Genomic DNA, 25,880 nt, shown 5'->3' with positions numbered 1-25,880 from the left:
GGTAGAAGTATGCCCTGTTGATGTGCCTTTTGTATTTCCTGTGAAGTGCCTGTTCACGGCTTTTCTCCCTTAGGCTGGCTGGCTGAGTGATTTGTGTAAGTTTGTTACATACTCTAGATACAAACCCGCTGTCAGTTACATGTGTCGCAGCAAATAAGTGTCCTGCTGTGGGCTTGCCACTTCACTCTTACAGTCTTTTCGTTCATTGTTAGTGTATTCTGTGTACTCTGCAGGAAATCTTTTCCCACCCAAAGTCTCCTGTGATAACCCTCTAGAAGCTTATTTGGCTTAAGCTTCTTGTTTTCTGTGTGAAAAGAGCAAGTGTTTTATGTTTTGTGCCTGGAAAAAATGTGATGAGTTAAGCCTCTGAATGGTGGTGTCTTCCTCCAGAGAGATTTGACTTTTGTTTCTGACAGGCAGCGTGGATAGGGGCAGACTACTTCTGTCCAGTCCAAGTTGACATGATTCACTGTTGTTCTCAGTTGTTGGGAGGGCTAGTGTCTTTGCGATTTACCCTCTCTCCTAGCATGTAGCCTTTTGGAATTCCAACCAAAAGCCTGAGGTGCTTATTAACCAGAACCAAACCACTTCCTCAAGTCGATTCCAACTCATAGTGACCTAGACAGAGTAGAACTGCCCCACAGAGTTTCCAAGGAGCCTCTGGTGAATTCGAACTGCTGAACTTTTGGTTAGCAGCCTAGCTCTTCCCTGCTGCACCACCAGGGCTTAGAAGGCCCTGAATTCCAGTTTTTGTCCTTCTAGCCCTATGAGACTGTGAAAAGCTTTTCTCGGTCTTTTGTCAGCTTTTACTTTTGGAATTGTCAGTCACCTTGAGGGAAAAGTGGGTCCAAGTGTGGGGCTCACTTTTTGGCTCCTTTTTTCTGTCTTCTCCACAGTTTTTCACTGCCGTGTTAGCTCTTTCATATTTTCAAACAAATGTATTTCATATTTTCTTTAGCATTCTCTAGTTGTCCTCAGCAGGAAGGTTGGTCCATAGTCAGCCATCCCTAGAAACATGGTCAGACTGTGTTTTGAGCACCTTTGTTCCTGGTGGACCCTGTGACCTACTGCAGGAAATGTACTCGGTGACACTAATAGCTGCTGGGTGTCCTGCTGTGAGCAGTTACCAGCCTCCTATGGATATGTAACACTTGAATGTAACAGAAGTTCTGAGAAGTAGCATTGCCAGAACACAGCCTGGTGCATTTTGAATTTTGATAATTTTAAGTGACTCAGACATCAGCTATTTTAAAATCTCAGAAACGTTAAGAAACTCTTAAAATTCTTTGCATTGAAGCTTATCCTGGAAGGTAATTTTTGCTGAAGCAGTGAGTATTCCCACTGATCGATATGGATGACAGCCTTTGTATTTGGTGGTAGTGTAGATATTTGACTTGTATTTTTCCAGGGAAGATTTGTAAATGCCCAAATCTTCAGCTGCCCAAATTAGAAACCCTACCATAGATATTATAAAGTGATCACACATGTTAGACTGATAGTAGTTAAGGAAAGTAAGTAGTTTTCAGACCTCCTCAGGCCTGGCATTGATATCTCCGTGTGTCTTACAAGACTTAGATTTTCCAGTGTCGCAGCAGTAACCTTGGCCTTCAACACTTCATGCTCCTTGCTTGCATTTCTTACCCTGTCTCTGTTTATCCATTTATATATACCCCATTCTTAAGCCAAACTGGAATATTTATTATCTTCTAAGAACACCTGATGCTTTCCTGCTTACTTCCCTTTCCTTGTTCTGTTCTCCATCTGGAATGACAAGTCCATCCTACTGCAGGCCTACAAAGTTTCTCTTTCTTCAGGTGTTTTTGTTGAATCATGTAGGACCACCTGAAGGATCGCCATCATTTCTTGATTCTCCCAGCCTAACCGTACATAATCTCTCTTCTTGGACTCATTTTTAGGGACTTCTTTTATCTCTTGGCTCTTAGAGTTGATTTGTGTACTTGTCCTAGCTGGCTTCCAGATTGTAAATCTCTTGGTGGTGAGAATGATCTTTGTATTCTCCGCCACACTTGGTATAGTACCTTTGTGAAGTAGAGACTCAGCAAATGTCAATTCAGTTAAAATGCAGAACTAAACTGACTGCCAAATACTTAGATTGATTGTACTTCTTTTTATGACTTACTTTGTGCAGTGCAGTGAATTATTTAATATGGCCCTTCTAGCAGTAGTCTGTGTAACTCCCACTGGGACTAGGCAGATGAGGTGCTTGTGGCCCACCAAGGGGATTGGATAGCTTGCTAATGTGAATAAGATGCATGGCACCCTTGTGAGAGTGGAACCATGCAAATAAGGTATATAGAACCCTAATGAGGGGGTTGGTCAGTTTTGCCATTCCACTAGGCTTAAAATGAGCCATCCCAGAGGCAGGAAGAAAGGCTCTCAGCACCACCAAGAAGGAAGAGCCAGGAGCAGAGCACATGCTTTGGACCTGGGATCTCTGTACTAAGAAGCTCCTAGAACCAGGAGACCAAGAGAGAGCTGTAACACTGAAGACAGTGAGAAGTGGTGGCAGAGAAGCGGCAGCAGCAGATGCAAGAGACAGGCAGGATACAGTGCGGAGGGCTTCCCAGCCCACGGAGCAAGCAAGCTAAGTGCTTTCAAGCAGGGGGCTTGCTGGTAGAATAGGGTGCGTCCAGGCACTTGATGGAGCTGGGTTTGCTGACCCACAGAGCTAGAGCTAAGCCAAGGCTTAGTGGCAGAGTAGGGTGCCTCTAAACACTCGTTGGCAGAGCTAAAAGAGCTTTGTAATACTTGGTGAGCAGTGCAGAGGCCAGGCTGAGGGGCCAAGGGCTATAGAGAGGCAAGCCTGCAGACACAGCTGACAAGAGGTTGTCCTGATTGAAGAACTGTATCCTGTAACCTGTTACTTCCCTAATAAACCCTGTAATCATGAGTATTGTCTGTGAGTTCTGTGTGGCCATTACAACGAATTATTAAACTCAGCAGAGAAGTAGTGCTTTGGGAGGGATGGTTGGTGTCAGAATTGGTAAAAAGATACAGGAGAATGAAGGCATATCTGACCTCTGCCTCGTAGGAATCAGCCTCGATCTGTTGCTCTTGATTCTCCGTCCCCCTCGTGAAGTTAGAGGAGGTCAGACACCCTCACCACATCAGTTTTACACCTTGTTATATCCTTTGCCCATTTTTTCATTTAACGTTTTATGTGCACACACATATATGTATGTAATTGCAACATTTCAGTCTTCACATGTTTTGAATATTAACTCTTGTCTCCTTAATTGAAAGTATCTGCCTTTTAATTTTGTTAATTGTTTTGTCTGTCTTGTTCTGAGGTGTTTTTGTATCCTGCCCACGTAGATTTTATTTTTATTTTATTAAAACATTCATATGGTTGAAAATTGAAATGATTGAGAAGGGTATACAGTAAAGTTTACTCCATATATGGTGATGTTTTATATATAACAGTACCAGTTGCCATTGGTTCAGTTCTGACCCCATGTGTGTCCGAGTAGAGCTCTACTCCTAGGGTTTTCAGTGCCTGATTTTTCAGGAGTAGATTGCCAGGCCTTCCTTTGAGGTTCCTCTATGTGGACTTGAACCTCTAACCTTTTGGTTAGCAGCTGAGCCGGTTAACCGTTTTCACCATCAGGGTTGACTCTTATTTTTAGTATATAGAGGTTCTTAATTTTAACTTACTATTTTCTTTTTTTTCTGGCACAGAAAGGCTTCTCTACTCCAAATTATATAACGACTTGCTTATTTTTTATAGTCCTTTTTTATTTCACTTCTTACGTGTAATTCTATTATATCTGAAATGTGTGTATATGTGCAATGTACAGAGATATAACATTTTCCTCCTTATCATTGAGCCAGGTTGTTCTCAACCCTGGCTAAACGTAAGAATCACCTTTGGCATTTTGCTAAAAAAAAGGCAAGGGTATGAGATCCAAGTGATGGTGCTTCTTAGAGGTCCCACAGGATGAGCAGTCATGTTTGAGAACCAGAGCTAGGATTAGGGATTTGAAATGCTTGGAAGCACCGTTTATAGCATTTATTAAATCCTTGGATCACTTTGGTAGATTTTTTCATTCTGGTTTTTCATATCCCTATAACCTCGTATTTTTTAAACCAGTTTTTGCTCTGGTCCTTCCAAGTAGCTGTTCTTTCTTGTTCTCAACCTTAGCGCAATGTAACAGACTTCTTTGTGAGAACATTTTTCTCAAGCGGATTCTTCTCCTGCTTTACCACTGGTTTTCAATTTTAGGCCCCTCTTTCCTTCTTTTGAACTCTTACTAAGCATTATTCCTTCCTGTTTGTGTTTATATGATGCAATTGACTATGACTGGATGAGAAATCACCAGAAGTTTTTCAGTATGAAAAAAAATCTAAGATGAGAGTTTAGTGTGTTTGTAATTAGACTAAAAAAGACTTAGGAAAATATTTGCAGAATGCCTGCTTTGTGTCAGTTACTTTGCTCTTGGGCCCTTTTGAAGGATGCAGAGAAAACAGACCATCTCTGCCATCAAGGGACCTTACTGATTGTTGCTTTCTGCTTTTTAACATGTGCAAGAAGTACATCATTCCTTCTACATGTATTAGCGTCGCATTATTTTTGTAGACTTTTTTCTTTTCCATGATTAATACCAGCAACTGTCTTTCTTTTCAGGGGTCTTCCTTCACAAAGAAACATTTTTAATTACTTTAAAGGAGACCTTACATGCAGTGATGGCAGAATGATGTTGGAGGTCAGATGCTAAATTATCAACGTGTTATTTTTTCTTTGACTTTTAGCTATGGAAGAGAGGTGGTCCCAGTTCATCACCCTTCTCTAGCCCAGCCTCATCCCGCTCCCAGACACCGGAGAGACCAGCAAAGAAAATAAGGTAATCAGCATCTCCCCCAGCTATTTTTTGCTGAATGGAATAATGGGAGGTTAGGAAAGGAGGGACATTTTCTTGGCTCTTACACTTTGTGCTACTCTGACTTGGAAAATCAGAGAAATTAAGATCTAGGAGGAGGACAGTAAAATACCCACCTGAGTTGCTCTCATCTCTTACCATTCTTACACGCCGACTGTGGAGGCTTCTGATGCCCTTCCTCGTGCTGCAGCATGAGAGACTGGGTATAAGCTTTGAAGCCACACAGTGGACAGTACCATCCAGGTACTTAGAGTCTAGTAGAACTCCACCTTCTTAGGGGTCAGATCCGTATTTAGAACTCCCGGGAACTTGGCAGGTTGTAAATAATGTTTTGAAGATTACTGCTTTGTGATGGTTTTAATTCATAAAGTTTTTTCCATGCTTCTGTGAACTACCTCACTTCACATCTGTGTAGGAATTTTCATTTGACTTGTTTTCGCTCATGTTTGTTTATTGCTTTTCCTGACATACTGAGATCTGAAATCATGGTTGTTCTGGGCCTTGGGCATTTGGTCATTAGCAGAGTCCAAGAGGCTATCGACTACTTTCGTCAGGAAGTCTTTTTAAGCCTAATTCTGCCTTTTTTCCTTACAGAGAAGAGGAGCTTTGTCATCATTCTAGCTCTTCAGCCCCACTGGTAACAGACAAGGAGTCCCAGGGAGAAAAGGGTAAGTTAACGAACGAGCAGGAGTGGTTTGTGACGGTGAAAGTATTCATGGAGCTGTACAGACTAAGACCTATTCCAAAATATTTGTTGAGCATTGCTTTGATCTAGGACATGATAAATAGAGATAGAAGTTTCTGTCTTTCAGAAGTTTATAGCTGAAAAAGGGAGAATGGTAACAGACAAATACAGTCTCACATATGATAACTATGGGATAGAGATAAGCTTAGTTTGAGCTATCTGTCAGTGATCCAGGTAATTACCGTCCGTTAAGCGGTTGTATGTGTGCCTTTGAAGCAGTTATCTCTTTTTGTCATCTTGACTAATAACAATAATCACGCACACAACATCTAAGAACCCAAACTGTGGAAGATAGAACTGCATCTTTTCAGAGATACCCAATGAAAACTCAGTGTTAAAAACCAGGTGAATAGACAAAACCATCCATTTTGGAAGAGGGAAGGAAGAAAATAAGTCTGTATTTCTTCTTAGTTGCAGATACAACCACAGGGAAGAAACAAAACTCGAATACCCCATCTATACCTGGCAGCTCTGGGCAGCGTAAACGGAAGATTCAGCTGCTGCCCTCTAGGCGAGGGGACCAGCTGACCTTGGTATGGTCTCATCCATCTGTCCATCCCCACCCCAACTTAGCTTTCCTCAGCTTTAACTACTGAACTTTTAGGAACCTGAGGACATACTATTCTTAGGACGGCTAAGTTCAGGTTTCTTTCAGTTTCTTTTGATTGACTGAACTTCTTTTTCTTTTTGGTAGCCTCCACCTCCCCAGCTTGGTTATTCCATAACTGCTGAAGATCTAGACTTGGAAAAGAAAACATCATTACAGTGGTTTAACAAGGTCTTGGAGGATAAGACAGGTAAGGAATATATAGATCAATTTCACACTCCAGAGCCAGTCTCTTTCCTTTGGTTTTATTTTGGGTTTTTTTAAAAAACAGTTTCTCTGGGAAAAAAACCCAGGAAGAATTCCACGTTTCCTTTTGGTCTTTCTCATCTGAAAACTCATTTGGGTTTTTATTGATGCCAGGAGAACAATAACCGTTGAGATTGTGGGGAAGCATGTCTAGATGAGTTACACCCTAAGCATCTTTGTGCCATGATACGTCATCTGGAAAGAATCCCCAAGCTCCATGTACGATAGACCCCAAAAAAAAGGTCACCAAGACATATCATAGTCACACTTGCCAAAGACAAAAGAATGCTGAGAGCAGCTCAAGGAAAACAAAGTCACTTACAAAGGGGAAACAATAAGACTAAGCTCTGATTACTCAGCAGAAACTATGCAGGCAAGAAGGCAATGGGATGACAGGTATAAAACCTTAAAAGAAAAAAAAAAAACTGCCAACCAAGAATAATATATCCTGCAAAACTCTCTCTCAAACACAATAGCAAAATTAGGATATTTCCAGATAAACAAGAAATATTAAATATTAAAGGGAGCTCCTCAGTTAGAGAACCAACAACGTCAGACAACACCCGGAGTCTAGGACACAGGACAGCATCAGCCAGATACCAACTTAGGTAAACAACTCTCAATAATAAAAAAAAAAAAAAAAAAAGTGCCGTCGAGTTGATTCTGACTCATAGCGACCCTGTAGGACAGGGTAGGACTACCCCATAGAGTTTCCAAGGAGCACCTGGCAAATTTGAACTGCTGACCCTTTGGTTAGCAGCCATAGCACTTAACCACTATGCCACCAGCGTTTCCCTCAATTTTTTTTAGAAGACTTAAAACAGGGAAACAGAGACACCAGTCTAAATGACGACAACATAAAACAAAAGGGGCAATAAACGGTTTAGATATAGGACTTTCAAATGGAGAGGAAGTCAAGGGGATATCAAGTAATAAAAGATAAGTTCAAACTGAGGAAGACAAGGGTAAATTTCAGTGTAAAAACAAAGTTAACATACCTGTTCATCAGACCAAAGAAAACCATAAAGTCTCAGTAAACTCAAAGTCCATAATAACAAAAGAAAATTCTATAAACAAAAGGAACTCAACACAGGAAAATAAGAGGAACAACAGCAGCAAAGTACACGTTCTTTTCCAACACACATGGAACATCCTCCAGAAGAGGCTACATTTGAGGCCACAAAGCAACCGTCAGTAAAACCCAAAACATCAAAATATGGCACAGAGTATTCTCTCTTATCACAATACGGTAGAAGCAGAAATCACAGGAAGAGCGACAGAAAAAAATCAAATACATGGAAATACCTTGCTTAAAAACAGCTTGGTAATAGAAGAAATCAAAGAGGGATTAAAAAAATTCCTAGAATCAGTTGATAGTGAAAACACATACTAAAACCTTTGGGACACAGCATCGGCAGTGCTCAGAGGTCAATTTATAGCAATAAACACACATCAGAAAAGAAGAAAGGGCCAAAATCAAAGCGTTATCCCTACAACTCGAACGAATAGAAAACAGCAAAAGAAGTCCACAGCCACTAGAAGAAAGGGAATAATAAAGATTAGAGCAGAAATAAATGAAATAGAAAAAAAGTAGAAACAGTCAATGAGACAAAAAGTTCTCTGAAAAGATCAGCAAAATCAAAAAATCAAACTGACAAAAGCAGGAGAGAAAGCAAAGAACCCAAATAAGAAACGAGATGGGGAACATTATACAACAGACCCAACTGAAATAAAAAGGATCATAACAATACTATGAAAGACTGTCCTCCAACAAATTTGAGAAACTAGAGGAAATGGACAAATTTCTAGAAACACACTACCTACTTAAATTAACACAAGCAGAAATAGAAAATCTGAACAGACCTATAACAAGAGATTGAAAAAGTAATAAAAAGAACTCCCAACAAAAATAAGCTCTGGCCTGGATGGCTTTACTGAAGAATTCTACCAAACATTCAGAGAAGAGCTCACACCACAATTACTATAAAACTATTACAGATCATAGAGAAGGAATACTCCCGAATTCATTGTTTGAAGCCAGCACAACCCTCATGCCAAAGACAGGTGTAAACACCACAAAAAAGGAAAATTGCAGACCAGTATTGCTTGTGAATATAGATGAAAAAATTCTGAACAAAATTCTAGTAAGTAGAATTTAGCATCATATCAAAAAGTAATATAGCACAACCGAGCAGGATTCATAGCAGGTATGCAAGCATGGTTCAGTGTTAGAAAATCAGTTGGCATAATCCACCTCCTAAATAGGACAAAAGAAAAGAATCGCATGATCGTCTCAATTGATGCAGAAAAGGCATTTCACAAAGTCCAACACCCATTCCTGATAGTAACTCTCAATGAAATAGGAATAGAAGGGAAATTCCTCAGCATATTTAAGGGCATCTATACAAAACCAGCAGTCAGCATCATTCTCAGTGGAGGGAGGCTGAAAGCATTCCCCCGGAAAACAGGAACAAGATGCCCTTTATCACCATGCCTGTTTCACATTGTGCTGAAAGCCGTAGCTAGAGCAGTAAGGCAAGAAAGATAAAGGGCATGCAGTTCGGAGAGGAAGAAGTAAAACTGTCACTCTTTGCAGATGATAATGAGCCTGTGCATAGAGAACCACAAAGATCCCACAAGAAAACTGCTGGAACTAACAGATTCAGCAGAGTAGTAGGATACAAGATCAACATGCAAAAATCAGTTGGATCCTTAACACACCAACAAAGAGAACTTCAAAAAGGAAATGAGGAAAACAATACCATTTATAATAGCTTCTGAAAAGATAAAGTACTTAGGAATAACTCTAACCAGGGATATAAAAGACCTGTACAAAGAAAACTCTAAAACACTATTGCAGGAAACCAAGAGACCGACATATATGGAAAAAACAGCATGTGCACGGATAGTGTCCAGTGTAAAAACGGCATACGGGCAGTGTGTGACCTCTCGCTCCACAAGGGGGAAGGAGAATCAAGATCAGCAGCCCAGGGCTGATCCCTGTGAGGTGGAGGTCATTCTTCCCCTCTCTGCCATCTGTACCAGTTCTGACACCAACCATCCCTCCCATGGCACTCTCTACTTCTCTGCTGACTTTGATAATTCATTGCAGTGGCCACACAGAACTCACAGACCATACGGTTATGGGGTTTATTAGGGAAGTAACAGGTTAAAGTTCAGGCTCAGGAACACTCAGGATACAGCTCTTCCATCAGGACAGTCTCTTTTCACCTGCGCTCCCAGGCATGTCTCTCTCTGGCCCTAGGCTTCTGCCCTATTCAGGCAAGTGTAACCAAGCTCTTTTAGCCTCTGCCAGTAAGTCCAGATGCACCTCAGGCACTCAGCTTCCTCACTCTATGGGCTGCCAGGTCTCTGCTGCTGCTGCTTGCTGCCTTCAGTATTAGAGCTCTCTGTGTCCTGGTTCCAGGAGCTTCTCAGCGCAAGACTCGCGGGTCCAAAGGACGCGCTGGTTCCTGGTTGTTCTTTCTTGGTGGCAGTGGGATCCTCTCCCTTGTGCCTTTTGAATGGCTCACCTCAAGCCTGGTGGGATGGCAGAACTGACCAGTCCCTGTGTTAGGGTACAATTACCCTATCTATACAGTCCCACCTGGTCCCTTGGGTGGGAGTCACAAGACCATGGCAAGAAAGGCTACACAAACATGATCCATTGCACTGCATTTAGTAATCTAATGCTGCTGTAACAGAAATAACCACGAGTGGATGGCTTTAACAACAGAAATTTATTCTCTCACAATATAGGAGGCTAGAAGCCCAAATTCAGGGCACCAGCTCTAGGGGAAGGCTTTCTCCTTCTATTGGCTCTGGGGGAAGGTCCTTGCCATCAATCTTCCCCTGGTCTAAGAGCTTCTCAGTGCAGGGACCCCAGGTCCAAAGGACATGCGCCAGACCTGGCTCTTAATTCTTGGTGGTAGGAAGTCCCTCTCCTCTCCGTTCAGTTCTCTCTTTCATATGTCAAAAGAGATTGACTCAAGATACAACCTAATCCTGTAGATCAAGTCTGGCCTTTTTAACGTAGTGGTCTCTAATCCAACTTCATTAACATCTTAGAGGTTAGGATTTACAACACATAGGAAAATTAGGTCACAAAATGGAGGACAACCACACAGTACTGGGAATCATGGCTTAGCCAGGTTGAGACCCAGTTTTGAGGGACACAATTCAATCCATAATAGATAGGAAGACTCAACATTGTAAAAATACCAGTTCTACCCAAAGCAATCAACAGATACACCAACAACATTCTTTAACAAGGTGGAGAAACTAATCACCAACTTTATAAAGAAAGAGGCCCTGGATAAGCAAAGCATTATTGAAGAAAACAAAGTAGGAGGTCTCACACTGCCTGATCTCAGAACCTTCTATACAGCCACAGTAGTCAGAACAGCCTGGTACTGATAAAACAACAGACACATAGACCAATGGAACAGAACCGAGAACCTAGATGTAAGTCCATCCACCTATGGTCAGCTCATCTTTGGCAAAGGACCAAAGTCCATTATATGAGAAAAAGTCTTTTAACAAATGATGCTGGCAGAACTGGATGTCCATCTTTAAAAAAATGAAACAGGACCCACACCTCACACCGTACACAAAATCTAACTCAAAATGGGTTAAAGACCTAAATATAAAACCTAAAACAATAAAGATCATGGAAGAAAAAATAGGGACAACACTCCCACTCCACTCCATTCCACTGCCGTTGAGTCGCTTCCAACTCATAGCGACCTTACAGGACAGAGTAGAACTGCCCCATAGAGTTTCCAAGGAGCTCCTGGTGGATTTGAACTGCCAACCTCTTGGTTAGCAGCCGTAGCACTTAACCACTACACCACCAGGGTTTCCAGGACAACACTAGGAGTTCTAATACTTGGCATAAAAAGAATGAAAACCGTAACTAACAATACAAACACCAGAAGATAAACTAGGTAACTGGGAACTCCTAAAAATTAAACACTTGTGCTCATTGAAAGACTTGACCAAAACAGTAAAAAGAGAACCTACAGGCTGGGAAAAAAGTTTTGGCTATGACATAGCCAACAAGGGTCTAATCTCTAAATCTGTAGAATAAATCAGCCCCTCAATAACAAAAAAAAAAACATAATTAAAAACTGGACAAAGGATACGAACGGACACTTCACCAGAGAAGACATTCAGGCAGTTAACAGACATGAGGAAATGTAATCACTGACCATAAGAGAAATGCAAATCAAAACTACAATGAGGTACCATCTCATTCATACATTGCTGGCAGTAATTAAAAAACACAGAAAATAACAAATGTTGGAGAGGCAGTAGGGAGATTGGAACTCTAATGCACTGCTGGTGGGAATGCCAGATGGTACAACCACTTTAGAAAACGATATGGCGCTTCCTTAAAAAGCTAGAAATAGAAATACTGTACAACCCAGCAATCCCACTCCTAGTAATATATCCTAGAAAATTGGAGCCATCACACGAATAGACATATGCACACCTGTGTTCCTTGCAGCATTATTCACAATAGCAAAAAGATGATAACAACATAAGTGCCCATTAGCAGACGAATGGATAAACAAATTATGCTACATGCACACAATGGAATACTACTCAAAGAACAATAATGAATCTCTGAAAAATCTTACAACATGGTTGTATCTGGAGGCATTATGTTGAGTGAAATCAGTCAGTCACAAAAGGACAAACATTGTATGAGACCACTATTATAAAAACTCAAGGTTTACACACAGAAAAGAACAATCTTTGATGGTCGCAAGGAAGAGGAGGGCTGGAGAGGGGAAATCAACTAGACAGTAGACAAGTGTTACCTTTGATGAAGGGAAAGACAACAGACAATATAGGAGAAGTCAGCACAGCTTGACTAAGGCAACGTCATAGAAGCTTCCTAGACACATCCAAACACCATGAGGGGCTGCATTTCTTGGGCTCAGGGCTGGAGACCATGGTCTTGGGACATCTAGGTCAATTGGCATAACATAGTTCATAAAGAAAATGTTGTACGTCCTGCTTTGGTGGGTAGTGTACGGGGTCTTAAAAGCTTGTGAGTGGCCATCTAAGATACATGTATTGGTCCCATCGTGTTTGGAGCAAAGAAGAATGAAGAAAGCCAAAGAAGGAAAATATTCATCCAAGTGAATACTGGACCACGTGAACCACAGCCCTCGGCCTGAGCTCAGAAGAACTAGATGGTGCCCGGTTATCGCCACCAACTGCTCTGACAGGGATCACAATAGAGAGTCCCGAACAGGGTGGGAGAAAAATGTAGAACAAAATTCAAAAAATAACCAGACTTACTGGTCTGACACAGACATGAGGAACCCCTGAGACTGTGGCACCCCCCCGGACACCCTGCTAACTCAGAACTGAAGCCACTCCCAGAGTCCACCTTCAGCCAAAGGTTAGACAGGCCCATAAAACAAACAATAACAGCTGGGGAACATGCTTCTTAGTTCAAGTAGACAAGACCAAATGGGCAAATCCTGCCTAAAAACAAAGATGAGAACACAGGAAGGGACGACAAAACTGGACAAATGGACACAGAACCCAAGGTGGAAGGGGTCTGGGGAAGAGTGCTGACATATGGCAGGAATTTCAGTCAGTGTCACAAAACAATATGTTCATAAATTTTTGAATGAGAAACTAATTTGTGCTGTAAACTTTCACCTAAAACACAGTAAAATTAAAAAAAAAAAAAAAAAAGTCCGTAAACAAGGGCAGACAGTTTGATCTTTTTGTTCTTCCTTAGATGCTGCCTTGAACTCTTTCACTGAGAACCTACCTACTGCTCAGCCTTCTTTTACTTTCACCCTGCCTGCTGCTGGGACTGCCTCCTCGCCACCCTCTATCCTGGCCCCGAGCACTAACCCACTGCTGGAGAGCTTGAAGAAGATGCAGAGTTCCCCGGGCCCACCATCCCTCCCAGGTGCGTGGGAAAGGTTCCCTCGAAGCGTGGGATGGTACCAGCCTTTGTCTAGGTTGAAGTAAAAGCATTATGCTTGTGAGTGGCTGGAAATTATCCTAAAGGTTGAACCCACCCTGGCTCACCAAACCTGAGCTGTGCAAGCTTAAAAATCTTAAGAATTCTCTAATCAGGAAATTTTAGGGAAGGTGAGCTGTGATACTTAAAGCTGGAAAAGGCAGCTTAGTTTTGATATTCAAATGGCCCTTGATTTAAAACCCATTCCCATGGCCTCTGAGCCTGAGCTCTTGCTTTCCTCACTTGTAACGTGAGGTTTCTCTGAAATGTCTATGTGATAACATGAAGAAGCTTGTCAGGTGGTTTTTAGACCGCAGGCACAGAACAGCACTAATCGCTTTTCCCTGTGGATTTCCAGGGGTCTGTTGACTGTTCCAGCTTTGTGCCTCCATATGTTGTTGTTAGGTGCTGTTGAGTTGTTTCCCACACATACCAACCCTGTGCACAACAGAACGAAACACTGCCCAATCCTGTGCCATCTACACACACCTCCGTATATAGGTGCCTCCGTATATAGGTGCCTCCGTATATACCTCTGTTATTGAACTTTATCATACAGTGGCGTATGGTGTGTGTTCAGCCTCTCCTAGTCTAGAAACAGTCTCATTCACGGTTGTATGCTGTGCTTTGCTCGTGGCAGGTGAACGTTGTAAATCTTTGTTAGATGGATAAGGTGCATCTAGATAGGTAACTGAACTTAAAAGCTCAGGTGATCAAATTTTCCTCAGTTTCCTAACATTTAACCCCTGATTAGGCCAACTTTTATCCTTTTCTGTTTTCCTTATGATCTGTGAAGAGTGGAAAGAACAAATACTTACTTGATTTGCTTTAAGGGCTGGTGTTACAGATTTAGTCTCATTTGTTGACCGACCCTTGGATCCCTAGCACTGTGCTAGCCGTGGGGAGAAAAATTCTGAATACCATCAGGTTTCAGGTGCTCAGAATTCACATTCTCAGTAAATCCCTCTCTCCTGCAGAATCTTCTGGAGTGGCAACCGCTGGGGCCCATTTGCCTCTGAAGACACCCAGCCTTCTGGCCCATCTTGGGGCATCACAGTCAGAAGCCCCTTCAGAATCAAAATCCACAGCCACCTTCCCGGGGCTGATCCCTGACTCCACAGTACCAGTCACTGACATCACCAAGTCACCTCCGACCCTCCAGGCTGAGACATCTGCCAAACCCCAAACCCCATCTGCCCCATCCCCCACCGCCAAGCCAAGTATTCTCTTTGGAATGCTGAACACCGCAACTTCTGGCCCTTCTGTAGCTCCTGCTGTGTTTTCAGCAGTTCCAATGTTCAAGCCCATTTTTAGGGCCCCATCTAAAAGTGAGAATGAAGGCCCCTTGCCTGCTAACCCTTCATTCACAACTACCACATCCAGCTCTGCCCTCCCTGCAGTTCCTAACACCTCAGCCCCCACTTTCCAGCCTATCTTTGGCAGCATGGGGCCACCAACATCTGTGCCCTTGTCATCTCCTTTCTCCTTCAAGCAGACAACCGCTCCAGCCACTACCACAGCTGCTCCTCTCTTCACCAGCCTGTCCAGTGCCACCGCTACAGTGGCTTCCATCACCACAGCCAGTACATCCACAGACTCTGCTGCAAAGCCCATCTTTGGCTTTGGTGTGAACAGTGTGACTAGCACCATGAGCAGTGTGACTAACACCACTTCCACCTCCCAGCCTTTCCTCCTTGGGGCTCCGCCTGCCTCTGGTGCCAGCTTTACCCCAGGCCTGGGCTCCATGTTCCAGTTTGGCAAGCCTTCTGCCATGTCTGCCTCCACAGCAGTCACCACCTTTGGCCAGTCCCTTCCCAGTGCTGTTCAGACAGCCCCCAGCAGCAGCACTGCCAGCTTTAGTGGTTTTGGCAGCACCCTTACCACCTCAGCCCCAGGTACCACCAGCCAGTCTACCCTCACGTTCGGTGGTACCACAACCTCGGCATTCAACATTCCCTTTGGTTCAAGCACCAAGCCCCTTCCCCCATCATATCCGGGAGCCAACCCCCAGCCCACATTCGGGGCCACTGACGTGCAACAGCAGACAACCACCAAGCCAGCCCTTGCCCCTGGCTTTGGCAGCTCTTTCAGTTTCGGGAACTCTGCGTCCCCAGCCCCAATTGCAAACCCAGCACCGACCTCAGCTCAGCCAGCCTTTGGCAGCACCACGCAGGTGGCCTTTGGTGGTTTGAAGCCCCTGGCCTCCACCTTTGGCTCCCCCGCCAGCACCCAGCCGGCCTTTGGCAGCACCACAGCTGTCTTCTCCTTTGGTGCAGCCACCACCGCTGGCTTTGGGGCTACAACCCAGACCACCAGCAGTGGGACCAGTAGCTCAGCGTTTGGCAGCACAACGCCGTCGCCCTTCACATTTGGGGGATCAGCAGCACCAACTGGCAGCGGGGGCTTTGGGATCAGTGTGGCTACCCCAGGCACCAGCTCCACCTCTGGAGCATTCAGCTTTGGAGCAGGACAGAGTGGGACCACCAGCACTACAGCCCCTTTTGGTGGAGGCTTGAGCCAGAACACCTTGAGCACACCCAGCCAGAGCACACCATTTGCCTTCAATGTGGCCAGCACGCCTGACAGCAAACCTGTGTTTGGAGGTGAGCTTAGGAATTGATTTGGTCTACCGTGTCAGGCACTGTTGTAAGTACTAGCACAGTCTGCACTTGCGGGGCTGATACTATGGAGGTGATGAGGCAGACCTTAAATATAAACGAGATGTCAGGTGATAAGTATATGGTACGAGGTAAGACGCTATTGTGGATGTAGGTGGTTAAGCCTGGGCTTTTCTGAGGAAGTAATGAATTTAAGCTGAGACCGTGTTTGTGACAAGGGGTTGGGAGTACTGGGGGAAGGAGGGTGCTGTGTGAGAGTGTAGTAGGGGCAGGGAGTAGCTAGTGTAGAAGCTCCAAGGTAGAAACAAGCTTGGATTGCTCATAAGCATAAAAGCGAAGTGTGGTACCAGAGGTTAAAAGATGGCGGAAGGGGAGGTACAACGTGACGACCAGAGGCAGGCAGAGCTGCAGACCGTCCCTGGGCAGGGTTAAGGGTTAAAGGTCTGGAACTTAAGCGTTAAGGGAAATCACTGGAATTTGGAACTAAAGTATTGAGGAAGAGCACTGGAATTTCAAGCAGGATACTGTGTGCTGTTGGTCGCTATAAGGAACGTTGATCCGACAGCTTCTGTTCTCTTTGTTAGCGTGAGGGAACATCTTGGGAGGTTAGTTTAGGCTGAAATGTAGAAAAGGAGGACCTCTTGAAATAGCCATTTTGGAGATTAGGAAGAGGAACCCATTAAGAAAGGGTGGAATTGCCAGGCAGTTTTGAGGCTTAGAAGATTGTGGTTATGGATTTAAGGTGAAGTTAATGAGCAGTGTTGTATGTGTTTCCCAGCTATATTCAGTTGCTGAGATGCAGACCTAATAAGTGGCTAGCTGGTAAACTCCAACCTGTTGAAACTCGAAACAAGTATAAAAGGAAGGGACAGTGGGCTGGAGGCCTTGATAAGGCCGAAGAAATGCAGGAGCGGGGGTACTTGAAATGGAAGAAAGGGAGCGAGCTGCTTGAGATTGGGGAGCCAGTGTGGTTCCTGGGTGACAAGGTTTGACCAGGGGAGTGGGTGGTACAGGTGGGGTAGAGGACGAGGTCTTCGGTGCAGTGAGGTCAGGGGACAGAGAGGGCGAATCATCCTCGTAGATTTTGACGTCCCCAAGTGTGGTGGTGGCGTGGAGGGGAGGACAGCCCGGTCTCATCAGTGAAGGAGAGAGTGACACAGCAGTTGGTGGGTGAGGTTACAAGGAAAAGTTGCTGCTTACAGCTAAGTCAGCTGGTCTGAACTAGGAAGCGCTGAGGTATCTGAAAGAGGAGGGAAGAGAAATGGTTTGGAAGCAGCATCAGGGAACAAGGAGACACGTGCATCTGGGTGGGAGCCATCTGCCCTTGAGAAGGAGCTAGAGGAAAAGCAGTGTCAGTACACAGCCGGCATTCAGTTACGGGCTGGGGAGGGAGCTGGCCAGTGACTGGGGTCCAGGGGCACCATGGGAAGATTAGGGGACCAACAGAGTGGTGTGGTGGCAAGAGTTTGCGGGAAGCCTCAGGCTTCTGGATGAGGGGGAACAGGTAAACAGAGAAGAACCCTAACGAGATTAGTCCTGGTGGAAGAAGGTAGGTAACCTGTTTAAACTGCAAGGGTGGGGGGTCTACAGAATGTTCCCCTCCACAGCAGCCAGTGGTGTGAAGGTCAAGGGAGCACATAGCACCTGCTCCTCAGGTGGCCAGGAGAAGGCGGCACTACAGAGTTTTTCTCTGCTGCCAGCCCAGCAGTTACTCTGGAGCACCAGGCCTAATTATCTCGTGCAGCTTCTCAGTGGTGGAGTGAACAGGAACAGGCATCCTTTTGGGGTCCTTATGACGAGGGAAATGCCTCTGCAGAGTGCAAACCTCCCTCCTAAAATTCAGTGCTGTCTGCTTTGATGCCTCTGCTCATTGGCCTAGTCTCTACAGCTGTCTGCTGTCTCTCATCCTAGGCACTTCCACACCCCCCTTTGGTCAGAACCTGCCTGCCCCTGTGGTGGGCACATCAGGCAGCAGCCTCTCTTTTGGGGGGTCTTCAGCACCCGCCCAGGGCTTCGTTGGAGTCGGACCTTTCGGTAAGCAGCAAGTCTCTTTGTTGCCAGTGACTGCTGACACCCTCTGAGGAGGGATTAGGGTGGCAAGTCCCTGGCTCTGCAGCCCTACAGAGAAGAGCAGGCTGCTAAGCGCAGGAGATGTGGTCAGGTGGGAGTCCTGCACAACCCAGGTATGGAGTTGGACAGCAGAGATCAGAGATGAGCCATGTGGGGTAGAAGTTCCCAGAGCACTAGGGAAGCCAGGTAGAAGTGGGTTTGTGGGCCTCTCGACTCCCAGACTACCTGGTATGTGATTCTGGGATTTTGCATTTTAAACAGCTCCTCCCCACTCGCCCAAAGAAGCGATTCTGATGCAGCTTGAAAATCCTTGTTCTAGCGCCTGCTGTTGTGTTACTTGCCACACTTTGCAAAGATTGGGACACCCAGAGAAATGTTCTCAGGTAGCAGCTGCCCTGATGAGACCTTGTTCAATCTTTCCAGGATCTGCGGCTCCTTCATTTTCCATTGGTGCCGGATCCAAGACCCCAGGCGCTCGACAGCGACTGCAGGCCCGAAGGCAGCACACCCGCAAGAAATAGCCCTTGACCCTTGTCCCCACCCCCCCACCCCCACCCAGATCTGGACTTCTGCACCTGCTGGGAAGAGCCTCTGCCCATTTTAGTCCCGAAAAGTAACCCTACCCCAGATCTCCGGCTTCAGCCACCAAGGAGGCAGTGGCAACTTTGGGGGCCCTTTCCCTCCTCGAGGAACCAGAGGCCCCCAGCCTCTAGAGGGAGCAGGGAGGCAGGGTGTGGCAGAGCAGGTGCCAACACCTCTGCTTGTACAGCTCCGTCAGCGAGGCTAGAGAACTAAAGGAACATCTGTACATACGGCCCGTTCCTTCCCTGACTCGTTTGGTGCATACATCCGACGCCCTCCCCGCCTGCCTTTTCCCTGAGATCCGCCTTTGTTAGAGGGTACAAGGTCCAGCCCTTGCCAACTTGCATCTCTGGGTATGCATTTGATGGGGTTGGGGGAAACAGATGATCCCTGAAGCTTTACCTTGCTTGGCTTGGCTATACGTGGTTGTCTTCCTTTGGTCCCTCTAGGGGACTTTGTTTCCCCATATCTTGCTGCTTTCTCCCTCACCGGTTCCTTGCAGTATCTATCCATTTTACAAAGATCTCGTACCCAGCTTTGCCTTGGAGATCTCAGTGGGTGCTGCTCCGGCTCTTTCACTTCCTCCTGCCTAGCCCTCTCTGCCAGTTTGGCCCCTAAAAGCTTAGTGGCTCAAGACTGTTAGCCTGGCAGACCCCGAGGTGAGACTCCTCCATCCAGGAGAGAGAAACTCTTGCATCAGTTTTCCTCCCGCCGTGGAGCAGGCAGGATGCCCACTGCTGCTTTCAGTGGCCTCCTCCCCCTCGTCTGTTTGCCTCACTGGGCCCTTGCCTGTCCCGGGATTGTGTATTTGAAGCTTTGTCCTATGTTACTGTGTCTGATGCTCACGTCTATTGCTCTTTGAATCGAGTTTGGAGGAAGAACTGAATTGTGTGAGTGGCGGCATGTTGGTAGTGCCGGACTTTACTGTGTCAAGTTTTCTGGGGTCAAGCTAACTGAACGTGCAAAGTAGCACCGTTACAGCTACAAGTGCTGACTCTGAATTTTCAAACGGTGTCTTTACTGTAAGTGCTGGCAGCCCAGGAGGATGGGGCCTAGGGAAGACCTCTTCTGCTGTTTCCCTCCCACTTAGCTGACCTCATCTAGGTAGCTCACCCCAAGTGCGTTAGGAAGCCCAAATTAACGAACCACACTTTAAATTGTACCTTAGCCATTTTTTCCAAATAGGGCCTTCTTCAGCCCTACACCTTTCCCCTTTTCTTGCTTTGTTCCAAAAACCACATACCCTAGGTCCAAGAGTCTTGCTGCCATGCCCACCCTCTTTGGGAGAAGTATGAATGTGTGTGTCTAAATTAAAAGAAAAAATATTTAAACATTTTTTAACAAAATAAAAATTTATTTTTGTATTTAAGCTAAATTGCCTTTTAAATTCCTTCAAGCTTGGTTCATTGAGGTGGTTAAGTGTAAAAGCTATCAACTAGGAATTTTAGCTGCGTAGTTAAGTTATGCCTGAGTGAAGAGACTCAAACGTGGTCCCAAGTAGCTTTCCTAAGGGACTAGAGCTCCTCTGGTCACGTTCCATCAAGTGGAATTCTTATTTTATAAATACTGTGATGTAGATGTAACTGGCTCCCCTGCTTTGTGACTGAGGTTGAATGTTTTGACTGGGGAATGCTCCCCATCCGCAAGGAGAGCTCCCAAGTCCAATGTGTGTGTGTGTTTGGAGCTGAGGAGGGAGCCTGAATCTCAAGTCCCAAATACCTCTTAGGATCGGAGCGGGGTGGGGCGGGGTCCAGGTATAGAAATCAAGTGTCTGCCTGTACCTTATATAAGGTAGAGCCTCTAGTTTTGGCACTTCCAGCTAGTGTTACCTCAGTTCCACAGGCAGGACATCTGGTCCAGGAACCCCGAGCAGGCACCCTGGTGGCCTGAGTGTGTGTATGTATACATGTGCGTGCACCGGACATGAACAGGAGGCAGAGACTTTCCATGACAAGTAAGGATTTCATTCCTGCTGAGTCTAGTTGCCGTTTTTAGTATGAATGTGCAATTTTTCTCCTTGCTTATGTCATTAAGAATAAAAAACCTGTGATCTGTCATAGACCATGTTCTGCCTTTTATTTTGGTGGGCAGCGCTTCTACTTTCACCAAGAGAACCTGGACCAGGGCAGGGACCCAAAGATAGGAAATTCACTCTGCCTTTCCAGCTGCAGAAACAGGAATACCAGTTTTCTTCCTACAGCAGTAAAAACCATCTTCCAAAAACAAAACTGCTGCTTGAGTCGGAGGGCCTGAAGTCAGCATCTGCTATGTGCAGGGTGGTGTGCTAGCACCAGCTGCTAGTTTTCGCTGCTGCTGCTTTCTCTTTGGAGCTGGGCTGGGTGTGAGTTCTGGCCCCAGTGCTTCAGTCTGTGAGACTGAACTAGAAGAAAATTGTAGTTGTTAGATGTGCCCCAGACCTCTAGTGCCTGCCAAGCAGGACCCCTACTCACTCACCTTGACACCTCTTCCCGTTCAAGGACAGCAATGAAGAAGCCACCGGTGAGTGTGGTCTCAGGGGAGGCCCGGAGGCAGTGTTCAGCGCCTGGAAAGGTCCCAAGGCCTCGGTGGGGCCAGGAGGGTAGGACAGGCACTAGCCTGGGGTGGGGGGAAGAAATAGCAGAGACTGACAGGTAAGAGCAGCTCCTCCTCCCTGACACCCTGCTGGATGCCCATTACCTGAAGGTCCCTGGGCTCTTCTGCAGAGCATCTTGTACCACGTCTTCGTTCTCTTCTTGGCAAAGGGAACACGTGGAATAGACAAGTCGTCGCAAGGAGGGGAAAGCGAGCGCGTGGCACAGAGCTCGCTGCTGGAACCCTGCCAGAGCATGCAAGCGCTTCTTGCTAGGAGCGCCTGCCCCGGGCTCTTCCAACTGTCGGGTCAACATACCTAAGGAGAAGTGTTTCAGTTACATGGTTTTACAGGCTGCCTTATTACATACACTGAAATCTCCACTTTATAGATCAGACTAAACCTAAGACCACAACAAACTACTACCCCATCAGCACTAGGCTCCTCTGGATCTCAGTCCCTCGACCACACCTTCTCACCAGAGCCACTACAAGAAGGATCCAGCAGGATGTACTGGACCTGACGGTAACGCTGGTCTGAGGGTGAGACCGCCAGGAAGTCTTTCTCAGCTAACTCGCAGCAAGAGACTCCAGCCCGGGCCAGGAGGGTAGCCATGGACGCCAGCCGCTTTTCATCCAAATCAAAGGCAAAGATCTTCCTGGAGGAAAGGTCAGAGGTGAGCTGAGGGTTTATAGAGCATCTAAGGGCTACAGGTGAGAGATAGATGACTTTCCATCCTCAGAGGAGAAAAAGCTGATGCAGTAACACACACGCCTTCAATAGGCTTATCCACCACTCTGAACTACATGCAATAAAGTGTACATGAAGTCAGCACACAAGGCAAGTATTTAAATGGCCCACAGGGGTCAGCAGTCAAGTGACCCCATGTTAGGTGACTGTCCCATGTGTTAAGAGATCCATATCTCACACCTGTAACCTACTGGGAGGCTTAGCTTGGGGCTATACCACAAACTTCCCCAACTTTCCAGGTCTAGAAGGAAATATTTAAAGGAAGATCCTCCTTCCTACCTTCGTGACCTATTAGAGTTCCTTCTTTCTACTTACGAAGTACAGCTTCAGGCCCCATCCCTCCCTCTCCACTGCCTGCAGCACGCACCCTTGGTTCTTGAGAAGAGCAGCCAAGTGACTGGTCTTGTTGCCTGGGGCGGCACACGCATCGATGACGTGGGAGCCTGGCGGTGGAGCCAGCAGCATGGCTGGGAGACAGCTGGCCTGGCCAGGAAGAGCACAGCAACGAGTTAGCGCAGACCCCAGGCCTGTCACTCCCCCGTCTCCCCTTTTCTGGCATCTTCCTCACCTTATCCTGTAGGATGAGGTGACCAGCTTGGTACAGTGGATGTTCATGCAGATCCGTGTGGGCAGGGAACACAAGCAGTTCTGGCAATAAGGGATCCAGGAGAAAATGCTTCCCCTTGAGGCTCCTTAAGTCCTCAAGGCTGCCAGGGAAGAGGTTAGGACCAGGAAATAGGAACCATTAACTTGACATTTTCTGAATTCCTCCATGCTAGACTAGGCTACACATATTGTTCCACTTTAACCGTTCATTTATGCGTATTTAAAACTGCTCCGAAGAAATAAACAGGGTGATAAGAGAGAGACAGCACAGTCAGTGGGTTCTCAAGCCAGACAGGCTGGGCTCGGGGTCCCACCTCTGCCGTTTCCCAGCAGTGGCAGCTCGGTTGGATAAATCTCAGTTGGATAAAGCCTCAGTTTGCGCTTCTGTAAGATGACAGTTGTGAGGATTAAATGAGTTAACACAGGCCACTTAGAAAACTACTTGACATGACAAATGCTGCCATTGCTATTAAATGAGGAGCCCGGGGGAGGGACGAATGGAGGAAAGGTCTGAGCAGATTCCTGATGGACAAGGAGTTACACGAGGAGCTGAGCGTAAAACCACATTCACTATAATCTTGCGAGGCAGTACTGTCCCCTCACCCTGACTGACGCACAGACAGGCATCGGAAAGCCATGAAGTGCCACAGCTGGAATTCTAACCCAAAGCAAGCTGTTCTCTACCACCCCTGTGTCCAACCAGGGTACCAAGAGGCAGAAGGAGGAGCATTTAAAACAGACTGGAGGAAGGGGAGAGCAGAAGGACTGCTCAGAGCTGCCAAAAGACAAAGCGGGAGGCAGCTGGGAGTCCAGTGGAGGGTGGAGGAGCGTTGTGGGCACCAGGTGCACATGGCGCTGTGGCAGATGGGCCTAAAGAGGAAGCAGGAGGCACAGCACAAGGGAGCGCTGAGGAAGCATTACAGCAGGGAGTAACAGCATCACATCTGGCTCTAGATCTTTCTGCAGCCAATCACAAGGACAAACGAAGCAAGTGGGTCTGGAAGTGGGGAGACCAGTTGAGGAGATTCTTCTACCAATCCTGATAGGAAATGATGGCCTAAAGCTAAGCCATGTCCACGATGAAAAAGAAGTAGATCTAAGAAAGACGCTAAAAGCTGCAGAGTCGATGTTGGGAGGAAAAACAGGGAAGCATGTAGAATGACTCGGGTTCTGGCTTGGGCAAAGGGCTGGGGCAGAATGACAGCCATTAGGTTAAATTAGGGCATGCAGATGGTGCAGAATCCAAGAAGGAAGATGGTAAACACAGCTTGGCGTACACTGTGACTATATTTTTGAGAAACAGTCATGTGATCCAGAGGCAGGAATACACGGCAAGGCTTCCAACCACTTCCTGCAGCTCAAAGCCCTGCAAAGGATCTGTTTTTAAACAAGTTCCCAGGAAGCTATACATGCTAACCTCTGGGGATCTCATTGAAATGTAGATTCTGACTCAGTATATCTGGGGTGGAAATGCAAATTCTCAGCAGGGGTTCTAAGAGAAGGAAGCAGTTCGAAGCCTGTACAAGAGTAAAGTCTACCCTGGAAGACGGAAATCACCAGGTTAGAGGTGGAAGTCAGAGGTAGAGGTTAGGGCTTTGAGAACTGAGGAACACATGAGATGAACGTAGGATGGGACTGCCAGGAATATCAATGTAGGAGGAGATGGGAGAAAACGCTGGAAAAGTAGGAAGAAACGTGCAGTCACAACCACCCAGCCTCACTCTCCCCATGATCCATTCCCCAGGATGCCCAGACAGGGTTCTAGCTCTCACCTGGAAGCCCGTCCCTCGTAGGAGAAACCCTGTCTCTTGAAATAATCAATAACATCATCGATGCAGGTCTTCAGTGCGTTCACCCGCACAAATCGAGGCACCTGGAGGGCTAGGACGCAACCAGCAGTGAGTGGGCAGGACCGCAGCACGCCCTGCTAGGGCCCTCCTTGGCTACTCCCACCCCCAGGCCCTTTTCCAGTTCACCTGGACCAGGCCTGGATCCCACTTCCAACAGGTCCTCGTTCCGGCTCACACCCCGATGAACCTTGAGCCGGGCCAACTCGGCCTTCAGCCTTGCCTGGTGCCGGGCCAACAGAGGCTTCCATCGGCCCCCACCCCCTCGAAAGCCCCGTCCCAGCAACAGCTCATACACGAGCACCTGGAGATGGAGAAAGAGAAAAACTTAAGTTAATAACGCCTTGGAATATGGTGAAGCACTTTATCAAAGATCACTCAAGGAATCAAGGACAGACCCGGGGTGGGAACCTGGTGTACTGCCTCCCCCTCTGGTCCCTTTCTCCACTGTTGCTCACCAGTATACCTCTGGACCCCAACCTTCCTCCTCCTCGACATTACCTTTCTGTTTACTTACAGGGTCTATGCCATCGCTACACGGGCTCTTACATAATCCTACACACAAGGTCGAAGTTAGCATCTTCATCCCACCTCGATCTGTACCCCAGTGAGGACTTGCTCACCCTCATTTCAGGTGAGCTGCTGGCTAAGCTGCGCGGCAGCAGGGCACGGACCCCCGGGCCCGGGCGGCGACCCCCGAGCCGAGCCTGGGCTCCCGCCTGCGGCGTGGCAGGGACCCCGCCCGGCCCGTCACCTTGGCCACGTGCGGCCGCAGCTTCTTCTCGGCGCGGAGGAGCCCGGCGCTGGCGATGACGGCGTCCAGCACGGCGGAGTAGCGCTGCGTCTCGCACACCAGCGCGTACAGCTGCTTCACGTTCTGCGCGCGGCCAAAGCAGCGGCTGAGCCCGAGGCGCGACAGCCGCGCCGCCCCGGGCTCGGCCTCCCGCCAGCGCCCGCACGGCCCCCACCCGCCTCCGGCCCCACTAGCCCTGCGCCCGAGCCCTGCTACCTGGAAGCGGCTGCCGTACACCAGCCCCTTGATGGAGCCTTGGCGGCTCTCCACACCCTCCAGGACGGCCGCGGCGGCCGCGTACAGCGCCATGCTCCGCCGCGCGCGTTTACGGCCTGTCGCAAAGCGCGCCCGCCGGACGTCCCGGGTCAAAGGGCACGAACCTTCGGCCACCATTGACCCGGAAAGCCATCCCAGTTCCGGAGAAAGGGTGAATCTCTTCACACTCGCCAGAGCAAAGGCTCTGAATGACTGGGCTTTACTGCTGTTGTATGTATTTTTGTTTAAATAACTTTTTATTGTGTTTTTGGTGAAGGTATACACAGCAGTTCAGGTCCC

General features: G+C 46.9%; 2 protein-coding genes across 6 annotated transcripts in view; one reads left to right on the top strand and one right to left on the bottom strand.

The window, feature by feature from the left end:
- LOC100654720 (nuclear envelope pore membrane protein POM 121C-like) overlaps positions 1–20,817 on the top strand; it is a 29,196-nt gene extending 8,379 nt beyond the window's left edge. For 2 of the 4 annotated variants that reach the window (XM_064296132.1, XM_064296129.1), the window contains exons 6-12: positions 4,771–4,862; positions 5,493–5,566; positions 6,055–6,176; positions 6,338–6,440; positions 13,260–13,436; positions 14,468–16,093; positions 18,440–20,817. In XM_064296132.1, coding sequence (XP_064152202.1) covers positions 4,771–4,862; positions 5,493–5,566; positions 6,055–6,176; positions 6,338–6,440; positions 13,260–13,436; positions 14,468–16,093; positions 18,440–18,699 — 2,454 coding nt within the window. In that variant the 3' untranslated portion in view covers positions 18,700–20,817. Of the gene's footprint in view, positions 1–4,770; positions 4,863–5,492; positions 5,567–6,054; positions 6,177–6,337; positions 6,441–13,259; positions 13,437–14,467; positions 16,094–18,019; positions 18,143–18,439 lie in introns of all 4 variants that reach the window. The other 2 variants (XM_064296130.1, XM_064296131.1) reach the window with 2 other exon arrangements.
- Positions 20,818–20,871: 54 nt separating this feature from the next.
- On the bottom strand, positions 20,872–25,654 carry NSUN5 (NOP2/Sun RNA methyltransferase 5). Of its 2 annotated transcripts, XM_010596391.3 has the most exons (10): positions 25,542–25,654; positions 25,287–25,409; positions 24,662–24,836; positions 24,458–24,566; positions 22,648–22,786; positions 22,447–22,562; positions 21,809–21,987; positions 21,437–21,647; positions 21,215–21,355; positions 20,872–21,140 (listed from the first exon to the last, which is right to left on the bottom strand). In XM_010596391.3, the coding sequence occupies exons 1-10, from the start codon at positions 25,632–25,634 to the stop codon at positions 21,026–21,028; spliced, it is 1,401 nt and encodes a 466-aa protein (XP_010594693.2). In that variant the 5' UTR covers positions 25,635–25,654; the 3' UTR covers positions 20,872–21,025. The 2 variants fall into 2 exon arrangements, with proteins under 2 accessions (XP_010594693.2, XP_064152205.1); XM_064296135.1 differs by lacking the exons at positions 25,287–25,409; positions 25,542–25,654 and adding an exon at positions 25,156–25,248.
- Positions 25,655–25,880: the final 226 nt, after the last annotated feature.

The sequence above is a fragment of the Loxodonta africana genome, chromosome 12 (assembly GCF_030014295.1).
Source record: "Loxodonta africana isolate mLoxAfr1 chromosome 12, mLoxAfr1.hap2, whole genome shotgun sequence".
NCBI lineage: Eukaryota > Metazoa > Chordata > Mammalia > Proboscidea > Elephantidae > Loxodonta > Loxodonta africana.
This window is presented reverse-complemented; position numbering and strand designations above follow the sequence as displayed.

What these genes read in the sequence shown, in the direction of transcription:
- NSUN5 (XM_010596391.3), bottom strand. Translation starts at nt 25,634, where the DNA reads ATGGCGCTGTACGCGGCCGCCGCGGCCGTCCTGGAGGGTGTGGAGAGC. An exon ending in TGCGGCCGCACGTGGCCAAG is followed by an intron (nt 24,837 to 25,286) that starts GTGACGGGCCGG and finishes CTCCATCTCCAG; the next exon opens with GTGCTCGTGTATGAGCTGTT. An exon ending in GGGATCCAGGCCTGGTCCAG is followed by an intron (nt 24,567 to 24,661) that starts GTGAACTGGAAA and finishes GTTGCGTCCTAG; the next exon opens with CCCTCCAGGTGCCTCGATTT.